Source organism: Amphiprion ocellaris, chromosome 13 (assembly GCF_022539595.1).
Source record: "Amphiprion ocellaris isolate individual 3 ecotype Okinawa chromosome 13, ASM2253959v1, whole genome shotgun sequence".
NCBI classification, from domain to species: Eukaryota; Metazoa; Chordata; class Actinopteri; family Pomacentridae; genus Amphiprion; species Amphiprion ocellaris.
Window position 1 is genome coordinate 29431250 of NC_072778.1, and position 19210 is coordinate 29450459.

Sequence of the window (19210 nt, forward strand, 5' to 3'; positions counted from 1 at the left end):
TTGTCTAAGATTTTTCATTCCCTTCATTAATCAGTGGGAAAGCCTTCATTTTTCATCAAACAGTTCTTATAATTCCCAGCAAGCTTTCTGAGTGTCTCCACTTGGATTTTGCTCCAGTCGTCTTGTTGTGATCATCTCCACATCTTGAGGGTTGAAGGCTTCTTCACCATCACTCTGGTCTTCAGTTCCTAACATGATCTTATTGTTCTCTGTTGACCATTCCTTCACCACTCTGACTGTGTGTTTTAGATTGTCATCCTCTTAGAATTTCCAGTGCAGCCATAGCACAAGTTTTCCTGCAGACTGTTGGTTTTCTTCAACAGTTTTAATGTCCTCTTTTCTCATGTGTCTTCTACTTGAGCAAGAGTACCGGGCCCATCGGCTAAAAAACACCCCTCAAGCATTACACTCCCAACACTGTACTTGACTGTATGGATGGTGTTCTTGGGGTTGAATGATTCTATTTTCATCTCTTCTAGCCACAGAATTGATTACCAAGTGCTTTCTTCTTGGTCCAGGTGAGCTTTTCCAAAGGCTAAGTATGCTTTTTGTGTTCCTGTCTTGGAGCTAATGGAAGTAATGCAGTGTCTACTTGAGATGTTGCTAGCAGAACTGCTCAGATTCATCAGGTTAGCATCGGTGGTGATCTCTAAATTCTCCTTGATCTCTCAAACTATCACTCTAGTGCAGGGGCCACCTTTACCTTCCTAACACATTTCAGATTCTTCACTGTATGGAACTCCTTGTGCTTGTTGATAATGCTTTACAGTGTGAGTCAGGGGGCTTTAGAACACTTCAATATGATTTTATGCTCTTTCCCATCTTGTGAGCAACCACAGCGCACAGCTCTTGCTCACTAATGGATCCTGATAAAAAGCTCATTAACCTTGTTGGTTTTAGCCATGAGAGCTACATTAGCTGTCCATACTGTGTTAGAAATACTTTTAAAGATGAAAGAAAATACCAGGACCATTTGGAATGGTATAGACACTGCATTTTCTTAAATATTTAAAACAGTATGGATGATTTTGGACATGGAATTATTATTAAAGATGTATTAAATACTTCAAATGTATCATGGATTTTTCTTTAACACGGTGTCTTACCATTTTTCTTTGGCACCTGTTCATATCAAAACAATTCACCATAAAAAAATTCACAGAAAGTTGGCATTGGTATGAATAAATTGGGGCTTAGCTCTAGATACTGATGATTTAAATCTGTATAAACTGTCCGTCAGGACAAAGGTAAGATTGTTGCTGATCAGCAGTGACATGTATTGATCCATTTTTCACAGGTAGAGACTGCTGACCTTATCACTCATGTGGAAAATACACAAACACACTCATGCATAGACCTGCCCTTTTATGTAATGTACTGACACTTGACCAAAAACATAAGAGAGCATGAACTGTAGCTTCACTTAAGCACGACACTCGCAGTAGCTGGTGAATGCACAAAGGCCCAGCAGACGCATTGAGGCACCACAAAACAAACACTAGGCACGGTGTTTGCCACCTTGAACTATTTTTATATACCAGTGAGCTGATACAGACTGGTATGTGTTTGTGCCTTCTATATAGTTAGCGTAACTGTCAACATAGTAAAGAAAATTCCAATACATTTTTATGCATTTTAGATATTTTTAATCATAAAGTGCCTTCAAAGCACTTAAGTATGTGTAAAATAAAATTACCCACAGTTGCAGCCACTGTTTGTAATGAATGCCTGAGGTAGCTGTGATTTAGATACAGTAAATATATGTTTAATGTAGAGGATTATTAAAGTTCCACTATTAAAAGAATATTGGTTGCCAACATTTGAAAGTTAATGTTCACATTACATGAACAAAAAAACTCCCTACAAGCGGAATCTGAGGCGTCATTAATGTAATAGAGCTTGTTGTAAACTAATGCAAAAATCTATATGTATAAGCGTATGTGTTCGGATACCTGCAAGCACAGAAATGTGTCCGTTCTTGTGTGTGTGAATGGCTCAGCATGTGCAGGTGTCTGCACTCTCTCCCTCTGCCTGTTAGTTAGATTGATAGTCAAATTAATGTGCAGCTCCGTCCAGGTATAAACACGCTGCCTGCTGGCCAGGATACATCCCCCTCTATTAACTCCATAATTCAAAGCACCCTCCAGCAGCCTGCCCTGCTCATGGGAGGGTAATTGCAGCAAGGGTGAGCTTGATTTATTGACAGGGCGGATGTGGTTGATTATAAGTTGATTTGGAGATTCATTTGTGGCTCATTTTTGCATTTTATGTGATTGGAATTTATGGGGTTTTTTTGGTAAGGAGCAGTCAGCCAAAGTCCAGAGCGTCTGGAGCTTTGGGGGTGACTCTGCCTTGCTTGGCGACACCTCAGAAGGGATTTTGTACGGTGGTCCCGTCAAATTAAAATCTGATTGTAACAATGGAAAAATGTTTATTGCCTTAACACACACTGCCCGTCAAAAAAAAAAAAAAAAAAAGTTGCACACTCTAATATTTAATTGGACCACCTTTAGTTCTGAGAATGACACACATTCACTGTGGCATTGTTTCGATAAGCTTCTGTAATGTCACAACATTGATTCCTGTCCAGAGTTCGATTAACTTTCTACCAAGATTTTATATTGATGATGTGAAAGTCAGACCGCTGCACAAAGCTTCTCCAGAGCATCCCAAAGACTATCAATGGGGCTGAGATCTGGACTCTGTGGAGACCAATCCATGTGTGAAAATGATGCTTCATGCTCCCTGATCCACTCATTCACAATTTGAGCCCCATCAATCCAAGCATTGTCACCTCGGAATATACCCGTGTCATCAGGGAAGAAAAACTCCACTGATGGAAAGACCTGGTCATTCAGTATATTCAGGTATCAGCTGACCTCATTCTTTGGGAACATAATGTTGCTGAACTTGACCAACCCCAGATCATAATCCTAACCCCCACAGGCTGGTAGACACTAGCCATGATGAGGGCACATTTGTTCCTCAAGGATGATGGTTCACCACTATCCTTCTAGGTTTTAATGATGCGTTGGATGGTTCTTAGCCCAATTATACTAGTTTCAGAAATCTCCTTAGTTCAATCAATCAATCAGTCAAAATGTGTTTGTATAGCCCTTCACAGTAAAAAACAAGAAAATAACTTAGAAACAATACAGTAGCTTAAAACAGGACAAACAGTCACACTTGCACTCACACCTATGGGCAAATTTAAAATATTCAATTAACCTCAGCATAGTTTTTTGTTTTTGTTTAATTTTTGCTTGATGCAGGCCAATAATTTGACCCTTCTGAGACAGATCAACATCCTTTCCATGACCACAGGATATGTCTTCCTACATGGTTGTTTAAGAAATGAGAAGCTCCTCACTGCGTCAGCTAGGGTTGAATAAGTTGTTGCAGCTGAAACATATTCATCACTGCAGTAATTATCCAATGGAAGCTCTTGCCTATTTGCTTAGTTAAATCCAGGTGGCAACTTTGTTTTGGACAGGCAGTGTATATGCTGTCTCCTGATACACTTGTACACTAATTTCAACTCGGGCATTATTTTTTACCATAAGGACTAAAAATGTTAGACCTAATCCAATTAGCAGCCTGTTAAAATGTGTCGTAATGAAAGTGGTGCATCATCTCAAAGCTATAAACTGTAATATCCATTTTACAACGTGTAATGCAATTTGAAGTCGTTCTATTTGCTGCCTTTTCGGTTGATTTGTCAGGTGCCTTTCCAGCTGAAAGATGTTTTCACTCACACCTGGTATCTGTTTCAGCATGACAGCACATTCCTCATTTGTCTTAACAGATGCACACAGGGAGTCATAAAAAAGCACATGTCCACACACTGGTAAGAGTGAAATCCAATGTTTTATTCATAGCTGTCTTCAAATCCAAATAAAGGCGATGAACTGTACCCTTTCGTTGCCCCATTACAAAATAACAAGCAGCAGACAATGGACACACACACAAAAGTCTTGCGTGTGTGCAGGAGACTTTTAGCTTAATGTAGAAACTTGTTGAGAACAAAAGGGTTGTGAATGTCAGATGCTCACTTAGACGTAGAATGGCAGCCACAAATCTTTTCTTTCACCTTTTAAATCTCTTTTCTCACCTCATTCATTGCCCACAAGACACAATGCAGCGTTACTATACAGATTTTACTGGCATTAAATTGTCAAGATGGGCCCAATTTATTTGTAAGGCATGTTTGTCACATCATTTTTTTTTTATTTATTTATTTTTTTAATTTACAAAAGCCTTGGACAGAGCAGTGAAGGAAGAACATCTTAAATAAATGGAGGAAGTGTAACAAGTATTTTTTCACAAAAAAGGGTTTAAATACACATATAAACAAGTCATTAAATATTGCAAAATGCCGTCTTTCTTTTCTTTTACGTTGACATGTCTCCACAACTGTTATGAACAATATCAAGGGAGTAGTTCAACACTTTTGGAAATACACTTTACTCTTTCAGAGGGAGAGATAAGAAGATAAATGCCTATCTCATGTCTACTTGTTTAATATGAAGCTTTCAGTAAGTAGTCAGGGAGTCACAAACTGTAAGGTTGGTGGTTCAAATTGTCTTCTACATGTTCACATGTCAAGGTGTTGGGAAAGAGTCTGAACCCCTAAGTTGCTCCCAATAGGAAGACCTTATATGCTGGTTCTGTAACCAAATATGTGTAAATGTCAAGGGCAAACATTTTAAAGATTACATATGGTTTTTTAAAAAAAAAAAAAAAATCCATTTCCATTATGTTTCATGTGTGGTTTCTTAGCTTTTTTGTTGAGAAAACAAAGACACTCACTACTACTCTTCTAGCTTCCCCTCAACTAGATGGCCTCCCTCCTTCAGAGTCCAGTACAAATTTTATCCATCTTCTATGTAGAAAGTCTTCTAGCTTAAGTTCTGTGTAACCCCGCCCTCTCACTGCTTTCCACATCAACTATCACAGATGAGCAGCTTCCTCTCCGTCTTCCAGGTTTATTTACTTTCTAAGACTGCTTCTGCTAAACTCAAAAATGTCTCAGCCAGGAAACTCAAAACATGTTCTTCTGTTGGCTGCAAGAGTGAACATAAGAGTCGTCAGAGCAAAAAATAGAGTAGATTACTTTTATAGTTGATGGCAGTGTCACTACAACAATAGGAAAATCCCCAACGTTAGCACATTGGGGATGGTGGAAACTTTACGACAAATTTGAAACCATTAAATAAGGACTTGGGTGGGTTACTGCGTTTTCATGTTGCCTGTGGTTCTTCAATGAAACCAACTGACTGAACGCAGCCTGTCATCAATACATGTTAACCAGGAGTCCCTTCATAGCCATTATCAACCTGTCACTCTGGACCACTAAAATACTGATTTTATGACTGTAATTTCATCTGAAAAACTCACCAAACACGTGAGTTTAACGACAACAGCTCAGCACAGAGAGAGTCTTCTTCCTGAAGGGGGGCGAGGACAGCAGCTGCATTCAAAACTGCAGACAGGAGTTGTACAGTCAGGCAAAAATAAATCTTCTTTGCAGTATCATGAGCTGAAAAATTGAAAACCACAAACTAGAGACATGTGAGACTCGTACTATTCTGCTGAATGATGTGAATGACGTGATGAACTTTAATGCATTTTGTCAGTGAAGGCAGAAAATGTTCAGTAAGAGCACTCCATTCACCTTAACCTTTTAGCCTCAGCAACAAAAGCAAATGTGGATCCATGAAACGTCAAACTATCCTTTTAATAGCTGTAACTTTTTGCATATTGCAATACTGAACAATGCAAACCACACTAAAACAACTGGGTACATCACCTGTTGATGAGCGATGCAATTCCTTTTAACTCTCCCTGACAAATAGTCTCTACTTTCCCCAGGATGCTTAAATGATCCTTTAAAGTCTCCAACCTAACAAGCTGATAGGTAACACTTTTATTTGAGCAGATGAAATAATCTTGTCATCTTTAGATCAAACAGTAAGACTATTTCCTACAGATAGTAGCAAGCGTAAGTACATGTTGAAAACAAATGAGACTGCCAATAACGTGATCGTGCATCCCATAAACAATCCCGATAAACACCAGTGCTGTTAATGCTGCTCTGTCGGCCTACAAAGCGTGTACGTCTCAACAGAATGAAAGGCCCCAGGGCTATGAAATGCAAACACATCTCTAATAAGATCAAGATGAACCATAAATACCTTCACTGCACAATCTAATCTGTAGCACTATATTGCCTCTGTTGTTCAGTATTTCTGCATCTTTTCTCATTTCTCTGTTTCTTGCAGCTGTTTTCTTGTCTCCTTAATAAAGTCCTGTGCCACATAAATTATTTCCGTGCTCCTCCTGACAGATATTTACATTAGCAGCTGTCTTCAGGGCTCAGATGTTCCATGAACATAACAGAGATTAAGCATGTTTTGTATGTGAATCTGTAGAAAATATAATGAACAAGAATATAAGAATATCCCTGCAGTGCAGTAGATGTACCTTGCATTAACTTTAAATGTAATGTACTTACATGCATGTTGTATTAATTTTACACCATCTAGCTGTATTTTTTTAAACAAATTTTACTATAAAGGTTAAAAGAAACTACTTAAAAATGTTTGTTTTCCCCAAATTTCAACATCTCATGATTTTCTTTATGATTGTTTATGTTGACAGTTTGACATTTTACAGCTTAAGTTAGTTCCCATTCTTCAACATGTGGCCTAGTGATTAGCAAATGATAAAACAGCGAAAGACAAAGATGTTGCATGATTTTATTTCCTGGCTGTTTAAATTTCAGCCTTCTAGTTGTTCCAAGATCAGGTTAAAAATCTAGCAAGCTCTTCACAGGAAATACATTTATGAGTTGCGCTGAGAAACTAATGCGGAAGTCGAGCTCAGAAGCAATGGCTTCGAGATAAAGAAAAACAAATCAGGCTTAAAATTCCCAACTTTTCCCTGACAAAGATATTAATGAGTTTCAGGAGCAATTTTTATTTTGCACTTTAGCAGACAGATTTTCATCAGCTACAGACCCTGGTTTGGGCTTTGGGTTTTAACTATGGGCTCTGGCACCCATCTGGTCGCGGGCTCTGGCCCTGGTCTAGCTTCAGGCATTGGTCTGGGTCTGGTCTTGGGTTCTGGCTTGGGTCTAGCTGTGGGTTGTGGCCTGGCCCTGGCCGCAAGTTCTGGCTCAGGTCTGGCCATGGGATTTGGCTTGGGTCCATCTACTGGCTCTGGCTTGGGTCTAGCAGTGGGCTCTGGATCAGGTCTGGCCATGGGCTGTGCCTCAGGTCTGGCTGTGAGTTTTTGCGTGGGCCCAGGGCCCAGATCTGACTCAGGTCTATCTGCGGGCTCTGGCCCAGAACTGTCCACAGGTTCTGCCCTGGGTCTAGCTGTGGGCTCTGGCCCGGGTTTAGCTGTGGGCTCTGGCCCGGGTCTAGCTGTGGGTTGTGGCCCGGGTCTAGCTGTGGGCTCTGGCCTGGGTCTAGCTGTGGGTTGTGGCCTGTGCCTGGCCACAAGCTCTGCCTCAGGTCTGGCTATGGGTTCTAGCTTGGGTCCATGTACGGGCTCTGGCTTTTCATTATGAAGATATTGCAAGAAAATGACATCACCGGGTCAGTGTTGACCTGCTTATGCATTGAAGGATTCAAACAGTGACACGTAAAATTGTTTTGGTGGAACATTTGCATGCAGAGAGAGGACCTCTGTCATTAAACGTATAGTCCAGCAAAGCTGCCTCATTGAACGTTCCTAATCCTTGGTAAAACTTTTTAGTGTGGTAGGTTGCTGCTCAGAGGTTGCCGTTACTGTTGTTTCCCATTGTGAAGGAAACAGTAACACACAGGTAAAAAAATTAAGGACAAAGCCCAATGAAATGATCAGTGGTTTTTACCTCCATAATACATCTGCTGAGTCTGACTATCTTTGGAAAGAGTCATGGTCTGTTATTATTTCACATACAGGCAGTCTTCTCAGCCAAAATGTTGAATTGTTCCTTATACTATTCTTGGTTACGTACAGTGGCTGGAGCCAACACTTGACAGGAAAAAGTGCATTTAAAATAGAAACTTCACACTCTCCAAGAAAATAATGACAAATTACACCATCCAATTTCAAATGGATGTGTAATGATGGTGTAATAAACTGAGAAATAGCACAAGGAATGTTAAAACCCAAGAAGGAATGACTAAAATACATCAGTTGGAAAGGAAACTAATTTATTTACTTGTGTGGTTTTCCAAACACGTTGACTTAAATAACTTTTTTATTTTATTTGGAAGACGCCAATTAAAGCTCCAACTCCACAGAAATGCACTGGAACTGCTGTGATTTTTCAATACATCCAACAAATGTTTTTGATGTAATGGGGTGGTTTTATTTTCTGGTATACCTCAGCCTTTTATTCCTCCTCACCTGCTTTTGCTTTAATTAATAATTTCCTGTGTTTCTTAGCTCCAAAAATCCCAAATATATTCAAAGTTGGATATTACTTGTTTGCCCTGCAGGAAGTGGGAATGGAAGAATGACTATCCACTGAATATCTAATTTCCTACTTTGAGATAACTTCATTATTTCAAGTGCAAAGACCTTCAATTGCCATCAGTAACGTGCAGCACAGCAACAGAATGTGCCGCTCTAGCATTAAATGCTCAAGTGTCTTTAACTTCAGGGGCATTTTACTAACAAAAGCATTTAAATGCACTCCGCATAGCACCAGATATGAACGCGCACCCACACACAGACACACGATTTGCATTCATAAGAGGTGCACAGCATGCACTAAATGCTTCTGACACAGCGTTTGCATCGCAGTCTAATTGAATCATCATGTTTATAGTGAGATATGCATAATACATTCTTCTTTACATAGATGCTGTTTTTAACGTTCAGTGTTTGGCTTCTGGTTTGTGGGTTGGACAGGCAGAGGGGGAGAGAACCAGGACAAAGGCTGATGGAACGGCTAGCAAGAGAAGGAAGATGTGGAAGGACGCAGCACAGAGGGAAACAAGGGAAAGCTGCTTCAGTTCTCCCATTTTCAGCTCATCTCAGTTCAGTGTGGCAGAACAAAATCATCAAAGCAACAAGATAAAGGAATGTTTTACCACAAAATCCCTTTTGTGCTTTTCAGAGGGCTTTTGTATCAGTGCCTGTGTGAGGAAGGATGTAGATTTCCCTCAGTTCAGATATTTCATCACATGGCAGCATTTAATATTGGAAGTCTACCGCATGATCCACGTGTATTGTACATGAACACATATCAGTACAGAATGTAATGGACACTACTTCAAAGTGAAGAAAAAAACACTACTTGCACAGGACTAGTTTTACCTGGGCTTCTCATGTGATTTAAAAAGCCTTTACATCTGTGTTTTTGTAGCCAGTTTGTACCAGACAGGCAAAGTCCGTGTTTTATTGAACTTTACTGATGTTATCCGCAGATATTATGTGAATATACTGTCACAAAATTACCATTTCGGCCTATTAATCAGCCATCCATCTAATTATCCTTCAAGATTTTTGCTCTTTTGTTGAGTTAGAATTTTCCATGAATGAGTTTCTGTGTTGTATAACATCATGCACCTCCTGAGTTTGCAGCCAAAGTGCTATCCAAACTGTTCAGAATTGCCAGCTCACAGCCTTTTTAGATTGCCAAACAGGAAAGAGGCAGAAGAAAAGCCCAAAGAAAACAAAAAACCTTGCAAAAATGTAGAAATACAACCCCAAATCACTAAGATGCTGATATCCGTGGAAACGGGAAGAATTAGAATCATTATTACAAATAACTACAGGTCCCAAGTTCATAATGACACTGTGCAATTATGGTAAAAGTCATGGTTTGGCAAGTCAAGTATGAAATCCAGAGTCAAGACCCAAGTCACAAGAAAAGACTTGAACGTCCAGCGTTTAGCTTAATTTGAGCAACTAAACATTTAAATAACATCAAACCAGAAGTAATTGATCTTTTGAGCAGCTGTCAACACATCATTCATACTGTCACCTCATTGAGTTATAATATCTAATGTGCAGCTTGTTATACAGTGTAAAATGTGTTGCTCATCTATTGTGACAAAACAGAGCCATTCCTTTTAATTAGTCTTCAGCTGTCTGTACAAGCGGTGTTTGAGAACACATTTTACTCACTCTTTGCCCCTTTAAGGCCCACCTGAAGCAAATTTTTACACTTCAAAATAAAAACGTAATCACTCACACTGTGTATTGAGCTGTGAGTGCCGTCAAAATAAGAGATCAGCCAGTTAGCAGCTGATTATCGTCATCATTTTATAGTTTACCAGTTAAATAAATACATTTTAAAATGTGCTACTTTGGTTCTGAAACAGGCTCCTGTAGTCTCCATTCTGTAGGTCCCTCCTATAGCACAATCTGACAGGCTTCATGGCACAAGTAATAGTCAATCGATACTTAAGGATATATGTTGAAAAGGTCAGATGTAAAACAGAAATACACACAGATATCTCACAAACACTTGATGCTGGAGTTAGAATTACTCAAAATTTTGACACCAAGATTTTTGTTTCCCAAATATCGGTGATTGGTATTCCTTCATTACTAATCAGTATCGACCCTAAAAATCATAATGATTGATCCTGAGTGGAAATGCAATGACCTACTGTTCCCTGAATGCATTCTGAATAGAAACAGATGAAACTGCTGCTGATGTGCTGTTCTTGCTACATCTTCTGTGGTGAAACAGTGTTAGTCAAGAAATCTGTTTTGGACATCAAAATCAGGAACTTACCATCAAAGCTTCCTCAGATGCACTAACAGTAGATCACTGACTAACAAAGCATTAAAACACTAATTCATTTGTCCATTTGATTTTATTAGTTGATGAACCCTGTCATACATCATGTCCACAGACTCCTTTTTATTACGTCGTCTGTGCAGTAATCCAGGTCACGATAATCCTAAGAACTTCAGTAAAAAAAAACTAACTTTCTGAACTTCATGATCTGAAAAAAATTTTGAAGTTGCCTCTTGGATGAGAGATGAAATGTTTTCAAAATCTCTAGAAGGATTTTTAACAAATCGTGTTGTTTTTTTAATGGAAACAAAACTGATCAGTGAATAATTTGCTGCTGGCAAAATTAACTTTAGCAGTGATATTGAGGACAAAAAATTAAAACAAGCATGAAAGGCTCATTAAAGATGGGTGATGTCTGGGTGAGAGACAGAGAGAAGCCGAATCAGTGGAGGAGAAAACAAGATGCTGCAGGCTGTAGATGGAGTGATGAGGAGCAGAGAACTGAGCGATGGATGGATAAAAAGCTTTCCAGGCCTCTAGTTCAATGCTCAGTGGTCTCGGTTAGGTCAATGACAAAAATCCCAGCGTCCCCTGTATGATACGCACAAACACACACACACATAGGCACACACACATGCACAGCATTGATGGGATAAGTGGTTTAGATCCACTTAGATGAGAGGTTGTGGATCGGGGACAATGGCTGAGAGTGTGTGTTCGCCCGAGAGCAAAAACGAAAGCGAGATCAATGCGTGGTTTTTGTGTCTGGAGGTGAACTTGAGAGAACACACACATAATAAAGCCCGCCCACCCACCCACACACACACACACACACACACACACACACACACACGTACACATAAACGATTACAATCACCTTGAGCGGATTTTAAGACTCTAAATCCAAAACGAGGTTGAAAACACGTTGCATCAGGCGCATCAAAACAGACTTCAAAGTTTGTTCTTTTTATTTCATTAGATAATTCAGCTGAAGGACACTCTGTCACACAAGTCATCATCACAGCAGGATGCAGAATGAGATCCAACCTCCAGTGCAGCGCCAGTACAGATGACAACATCCAGTCTCTCCACACAGTCTGCAGAGTCTACCTGACTTCCAGGTTATGACTTCAGCTCTGGTTTGTCAAACCTGCTACAGTAAGGATCTTAACTGTAGCAAGTTTGAACAAAAGCTGGAGGAAGAAACTTTGTGGAACAGGCAGGCATGAGTATTACCTTGAGAAATACCACAATAGAGTCCAGAAATAGAGAAAATGATGACATTTTATTGATTTTTAGAGTTTGAGTCGACCCAGGTGTGAACCCAACATTGACATACACTGTGAAAAGAAACTGTACTTGAGCTGTAGCTGAATTAAAGTCTTTTTTTTTTTTTTTTTAAGATTCTCATTTAGCTTTCAGATTTGGAAATGTACTTTTAAGGATTCCACCAAGCTAAAATTACATTTTGTCCCTTTACTCTGGCATTTAATTTTGGTGGAAGTGCATAAATGAGGTTTATGAGTTTCATGTGCTGAAGCTCAACTGTTGTTTCCTTTGAATAGGATTGCAGAGTTAAGAGAAGGACTGAAAGGTACAAGTGTAGTTGTAAAATCATGTTTTAAAATTTATATTTAGGCAAAGCAAACACCTAAGTTGGAATATTTGGAAACTTTTCCTTAAAATCAAGTTGCAGCAACACAAAGTGTTCATTTGAGAGGAATCAAATCCTTGATTCTTGACATCTAACTTAAACCGGCAGCACTAAAGTGACTTATTAATGGAATTTGGATACATTTAATTTATGTTTCACCAGTTCAAGCATTTCATTTAAGTTGGTCCTACACTTCTGTTTTTCGTGTGTTTCTTTGGCTGTTTGGCAGTGGGTTTGCTAACAGTGAGATTTTTAGAGATTATTCACAAAAATAGCTGCATCCTGCTATTGAAAAAGGGGTATGATAAACCCTTGGAACCTGACAGACGCACTTTGAAACTCACATCTCTTCTTCTAGTCGAATTGCTCTTGAAGTATTTATTGCAGTGAGGCGAAGCACATATCAAATAAAGCCGCATGATTTGACCTTTGCAACAGTGTTATTTGGTTGTCTGACGAAGTGTCGGCCAGAAAAATATCATTCTGAATTCCCATCAGATGTATTCATAGTTACAACCTGCATACATCTCCACACCCATTACATTTGCTTGGTTTGCTCATGAGCCCGTCATTGCATAGTTATGTTAATATCTACAAAAGTTAATGTCTGCACAATTAGACTTCAATATCATATCAGAAGAAATAGTGGAACCAGTACTTTGTAATTATACTGGTTACATATTTGTACAAGCTGAAATAATAATGGCATGAAGACAGATGGAACCTCTAAAAAGTAATACTTTTATTCATTTTTTCACCCACTTTCACACTCCTGCTTCTCAGTTGGAGAAATCACAAAGTCCATATCATTTCATACCATAGGTCTCCCATAGGCCACTGATTGTGGACACTTTTGTGAATAAAATACTGATGTTTACTTCCATTAGGCACCAAAGACATATATATGTCAAAATTAACACGTTAATGCAGATTAATGACCCTAACCCTAAACATGATTAATCAGATTTAATTTTTTTTTACACAATTAACGCATCTGCAGCGCAGAATGACTCAAACGACTCTGGCAATGCATTTCGGGCAGTTTGTCCAAGTAGACTTGCCATCACGCATGCGCAAATGGGCAGTTGATCTGGTGGCAGAACCAAGCAGCTCCACATGGAAGACGGTAAATATTAGGACCCGACTGATTTATCAGCCAGTCAATTACATCGGCCGATTGTAGCCCGTTTGAAAATAATCATCATCAGCCGGAGTTTTGCCGATTAAACGCCGATATATTCTTAATTTCTCATAAAACAGTAAATGCTGTTTAGTGTCGGAGTCCCGCAGAATGATGTCGTTGCGCCGTTTAAGCTGCAGCCAGGAAACATTACAGCAGTGGCCTGAGCAGACAAGTAAGTTTATAATGGCGCTGTGAAAATAACAATGACTCGACATTTCCCCGTTTCAGTTAAGAGAAAACGTTAAAGTTTAAATAATTAACAACCGTCACGATGTCACTCTTAGTTGTACTTTGTCAGAAAATACTATAACGTGACACAGGCTGGAACAGCAACTCACAGTGTTGTCTGCGACAATGTTTAGGTGGGTGGTACATGGGGAAAAAAAATCCTCATGAATGCAGGACTCAAGGCTTCCCAGCAGACATTGCACTGTAATTAAAAAAAGCAAAAACAAAAAAAAAAACAACAACAACAAAAAAAAGATCAATCTCAGTAGTTTAATGTTCTGGCTGGTCAGTGTATTTAAAAGCTCTGCTGGTACGCGTGGAATGTTGGCCCATTTGTCATATAATACTCAGTGTCTGGAGGAGTAAATCCATCATCATCATTGATCAGAGAGGCTCTGGTAGACAGGTCCTGTTACCTCTCAAACTCTATGTAAGCATATCCATTTATAACTGACAACTAACATTATCCAAAAAGTGACAAAATGAAGGCTTAAAGCAGATCTGAAGCTAGGACTCGCTTCTTTTCAAATTCAACAAAGCCAACGATGTCTTTTAATGCCAGGAGCTCTCTGTTGCACTGACAGTTTGTGCCCAATAGCCTTTTTAAAGCACAGATGTAAATAATGCAATTAATGATGGCTGTCATGGCTCTCTGGGACACTTGAATACAACAGAGCTATTGTTACTGTTAATAGTAATGTGCTTTTCTTACCATTAAACATCACGGCAGAATATGTTTACTGTGATTTGAGCCACTTCGAACTGCACACACTGAAAATGCTCCTACTGTCCTTACTGTTGCTTGATATCATAAACTACTTTATAAGTTTCAATTCTAGTCAAAGCTCAACTTGTAGGTTCTAATTAAAGCAGGTTTACCCTGTGCTACGATTCAGCTGTCATCTCTATTCACTGATGTGACAGATTTCTGTATAAAGGAAATAACCACAATTAGCTATTTTTGTGTTTTGATTGATGGAAAATCACTAATGGCAAGGACTGATATTTAGTTTTTTTAAATTAATCCGCCACCCATTCAATATGCTGAATGCTAACATTTACTCTTTGTTCTAATAGATGGATCCTGACAGTTTTATCTTCAACTGGGATGAGGACTAACTGCAGACAAAATGTCACGCACAATAAAAAGAACTCCCTGTGTTCACATTGCCTGAAAGTGCTCCTTCACAGAATTTCGTTTCTGATAAAGCAATGTTTTGTTTATGTATGTTTGAGGTTGTACAACCTGTAATTTCTTCTCCGTGCCGATTCCTACAATGATGTCAATGAAATGCCGTGGTGTCAGAGAGCCTATAATTCCGCCTGAATACCCACAACAGTGCCAAAGGGTCCACTCAGTGATCTCACCATGAAAATAGCTCTCAGACTGTTTCACACAAAGTCTCACTTTTGGACAAATGGAGGAATGAGTCATGTCACTGTTGTAGTTAACTATTGAGTGGATAAACAAATCTGCTCAAAACAAACCCACTCAGATTCATTTGAGGATGCTTGACCTTCCTGAGAAATACCGACTGAATGTATGTGGTATTTTTGTGATGTTGAATAGTTTACATTTAGATCTAGAACTTTAGGTTTGATTTTTCACTTTTCTGTGTTCCCTCTTATCCCAAGAACTCTGAGGCAGAAGTTTAAAAGCATTTCAATGTGATTAAAGGGCAACCTTTAAAACATTTTTCCTTTTTGTGTTTTTGTCATCTGTTCAGGAACTCTACATACTGCATGAAAGTGTCCATGTCAATGACGGTGGAGGAGAGCGATGAGGGGAAATGCTTCAGTAGCAAAATCCGCCATCTGGAGAAAGCTGAGATAACCCACAGCAAAATGATCAACTGCCCTGATATAGAAGACTATTTGGCTCCATACAAGCAACCGCAGATGACCTGGTATAAGGTACGACACAAACACAGAAAAAAAACAACAAGTTGGGAGAAGTCTTTTGTGGACGGTTGTAAACGAATCAATTGTGCCTGTATCTCCTGCCAGGAGTGTGAGCGAGTTGAATGGAGGAGCTCCATCACCGTTAACACCACACATATTTGGATTCCTGAGATAGAGGAGGGCGACGGGGGGAATTACACCTGTGAATTACAGTATGGATCCAGGCTGGTGCGACGGACAACACAACTCAAAGTCACAGGTAGGACATGGTGTATGACTGGATGGCTGGAAGGTCCCACAAAGCAAAACAAGTGAAGTGTTTGGTTTTGAGAGATGATGAATTTACAGAACATGGAAAAGGAGACAATATTTAGTTTGAAGTATGCATTTAAGCAGGGTTTTGGTCTACGTTGGCAATATGAGTACAGAAATACTATGTAGTGTCGAAGTGACGGATGGATGGATGGATTCATGAATAATATCAAATAGGGGAGTGATAGGATGCATTCGGATGAGACTGAATAAATTAAGTTGGGACAGGACATTATACAGTAGAATGAGAAAGCATCAGATGTGCATGAACTAGACAGAAGAGGATTGAACTCGCTAGAATGAGATCATGATTAAATGGCAAAGACTCTGTCACCTCTAGATACTAGCCTGGAACTACAAATAGCCTGGAGACTCTTGCCAGAGGACCTCAAGCTGGAAATACTGCAAACTGAAGTTGCAGGGGTTAGGAGTTCAGTGGTTTAGTTTGTGGCCCGGCCTAATTTAGTCACACAAATGTGAAATTTCTAAATCTGTCCTGACACTAACTGGCTGCCAGTGCAGGGAGGATAAAATGGGATGATGAGGTCATGTTTCCATGAATTTGTTGAGATTTAGTATTCATGCAGTTTGGAGAAAGTGTAATTTCTGAATAAGTAAGCTATAGTAGTCAAAAGCATGGGGAACTTTCTGCAGATCAGCTGAGGAGAGAACATTACCATTATATTTACAGCTAAAGAATGAAAAATATTAATACTGGATGAGCTAAACGGAGTTAACCGGACGAAATAATATAACCCATGATTTACAGAGACAATTGGACATACAGTACTTTACCTGCCATCTGGGTACATATCATTGTAGGTGTCAAATGTGTAAAGAGAAGACTGCAGTGTGTCACAAAACGGGGGGGTTTGAACACAAAGCGAGATCACACAGAGGAGCCGGTAGGCAGATCAGTTCAAGCGGACTTTATTATAACAGTAATAATAACACCCACTAAGGCCAGCACTCACTAACGGGGAAACGGGGGGAAGGCAGGCTCCCGGGGACCGGCAGTCGGGGGGTGGGGGGTAGAGCACACGCCAGTGCTGACGGCGTCTAGTGAAGAACGATGGCTGCTGGCATGCAGCGGAGAATGGCGGCTGCAGCCATGGAAGACTCCAGGTCCTCGTCCGAGAGGCTGTGCCGGTTGACCGGGACAGTTTTGAGGGAAGGAGGAAGGAGATCCACGTCCTCGCTCTGGATGGCAGTAGAAAATAGCTGCGGTCGCAAGGTCTGGCATGTTCCGGCGTCGTCTTGGCGACTGAGGCAGTACAAACACACGCCCAGTGCTGTACCGCACTGGTATTTGTTGCAGCCGAATGATGAGCTGCAGGTGTGGATCTCCACAGCTGCACTCATCATTGGCCATGACACAGTGGTCCTTAAAGTGAGCCTGGTGGTACACCACAAGTGAGTTTTTCAGTGGCGAATGGGGCATAGCCAGTAACAATAAAGATTATTCTATACTGGGTATGATGGTGGGGATGAAAGGGGCTGGAACTGGCCCATGCAAGACATGAGATGGTGTTGGTCTGATGCTGTATTGGCTATTGGGTGCCCATTTGGTCAGGAGACAGGCTGCATATGCTGGTAGGACGTGGGTATACACTATGTTCAATAGCTGGTTTTAAAAAGTTGTTGAACTGATGATCTTCGTCTATTCTTTTGGGGTAAACTGACAACCTCCAGAGAGACTAAGTGGACATAAAACATGGTAGCAAAATGTACTCTGCCTGCTTTTAATCTGCATACTGTCTGACAGATGGACGCTACTGCAGCACTTTTAAGGTTTTCTTGAATTCACAGTACACCTACATTCCTGGCGCCATTTTCTATGTTTCTATTTGATCTATTTGTCTTATTCTCAGATTGAAGCTAGATGGCCTCCAGCTTCAGTGGCTTTTGACTTAACTTTGCCTCTGCAGTAGCATTTGCACTGTGCTCCTCTGAGTATAAGAGGACTTCCATCTGTGTGAGTGTTTGGGTGAAGGAAATGCAGTCCTTGATTATGCTCACACTCGTGTTTTGCTGTTGTGCCATGTGCAGTATGCTGTTGGTGGCTATGAGCAATGATAACATACTTTTTTTATGGCACACATACTTAAACATGTAGCCCGCCGGTGCTTCACACATCCTGCATTATTTGCACTCTCACACTCAGATGAAAACACGCTGACTGATTTTCTCGACTGACATAATGTGATATGATAAGCAGGGAGGGAGTGAAAGTGGATCCGGCTCGAACAATATCCCTTTAGAGTGTGCCCTATAACATTTATTGCTCAATTTCTCTTGCATTTGGAATCCCACAGCCGAAGTCAGTGACTTTTTCATCTCACACGGTGCTGCAGTTCAGATGTACAGCTGCCTCTTGATATGAACAGGCACTGCTTCACTTTTCAAAGAATTATTTCCTACCACATTTCCTGAGTTCTCTTCATGTACTGGCCTCTCTCCTGTGGAGGAAGATAACATGGGAAATCACAGCCATACTTCTACGTTTTCTCACTGCGCGTTCATTGCATAAGTGCTGTTAAAGGAGAGTTTCTCTCGGTTCCCATGGCGAGTTGTCACATTGGAACATATCTTAACTTATACTTAACAATGCGGAACACTGTCATTAGATACAATTCTTTTTCTCCAGCATGCAGAGCTAGAATACTATAAAAGAGTGAGAACTCAAAGGACGGGAGGAATGTCTTGTTCACAATGGAGCATGTGAAGGATATGAAGTAATAGAAGGCGTTCTGGAGAGAAGTTTCCTATAGTGTCTTTTTCTGTAAAATAAAGTACAGAAATGATGGAAGGGGCCAGTGAAGGATCACAATGTGAGATTTTTTTTAAAAGAATGACTTTTATGTTCCCTCAAAATGTAGTTTGAGTCATCTGGCTTTGAGTTTTGTGTTCCTTTGCATTATGTCTTGCATTTTCCCAGTCTACGTGAATGACTAGAATGTTGGTCCAATCTAGTTATGCATGTTATAGCCCAGACAGTACAGTTAGAGGTATGTTAAATAGCTCTGCTAACTAGCTCTAATTGGTCCCTGTCTAGCTGCATAGGACAGACCTGAGCTTGTCACAGTTGAAGGTGAGCCGACTGGTGCTAGTAGTGATCTCTTATATAATACATCATGCTATGTATTAATACATTTCTGTCTTTTTTATGGATCAGAGGAAA

General features: G+C 40.1%; 1 protein-coding gene across 4 annotated transcripts in view; it reads left to right on the forward strand.

The window, feature by feature from the left end:
- Positions 1 to 19210, forward strand: part of il1rapl2 (interleukin 1 receptor accessory protein-like 2) — a 512569-nt gene that overhangs the window by 322815 nt on the left and 170544 nt on the right. For 3 of the 4 annotated variants that reach the window (XM_055016810.1, XM_055016809.1, XM_055016811.1), the window contains exons 5-6: positions 15543 to 15729; positions 15823 to 15976. In XM_055016810.1, coding sequence (XP_054872785.1) covers positions 15543 to 15729; positions 15823 to 15976 — 341 coding nt within the window. Of the gene's footprint in view, positions 1 to 13537; positions 13760 to 15542; positions 15730 to 15822; positions 15977 to 19210 lie in introns of those variants that run through there. The other variant, XM_055016812.1, reaches the window with a different exon arrangement.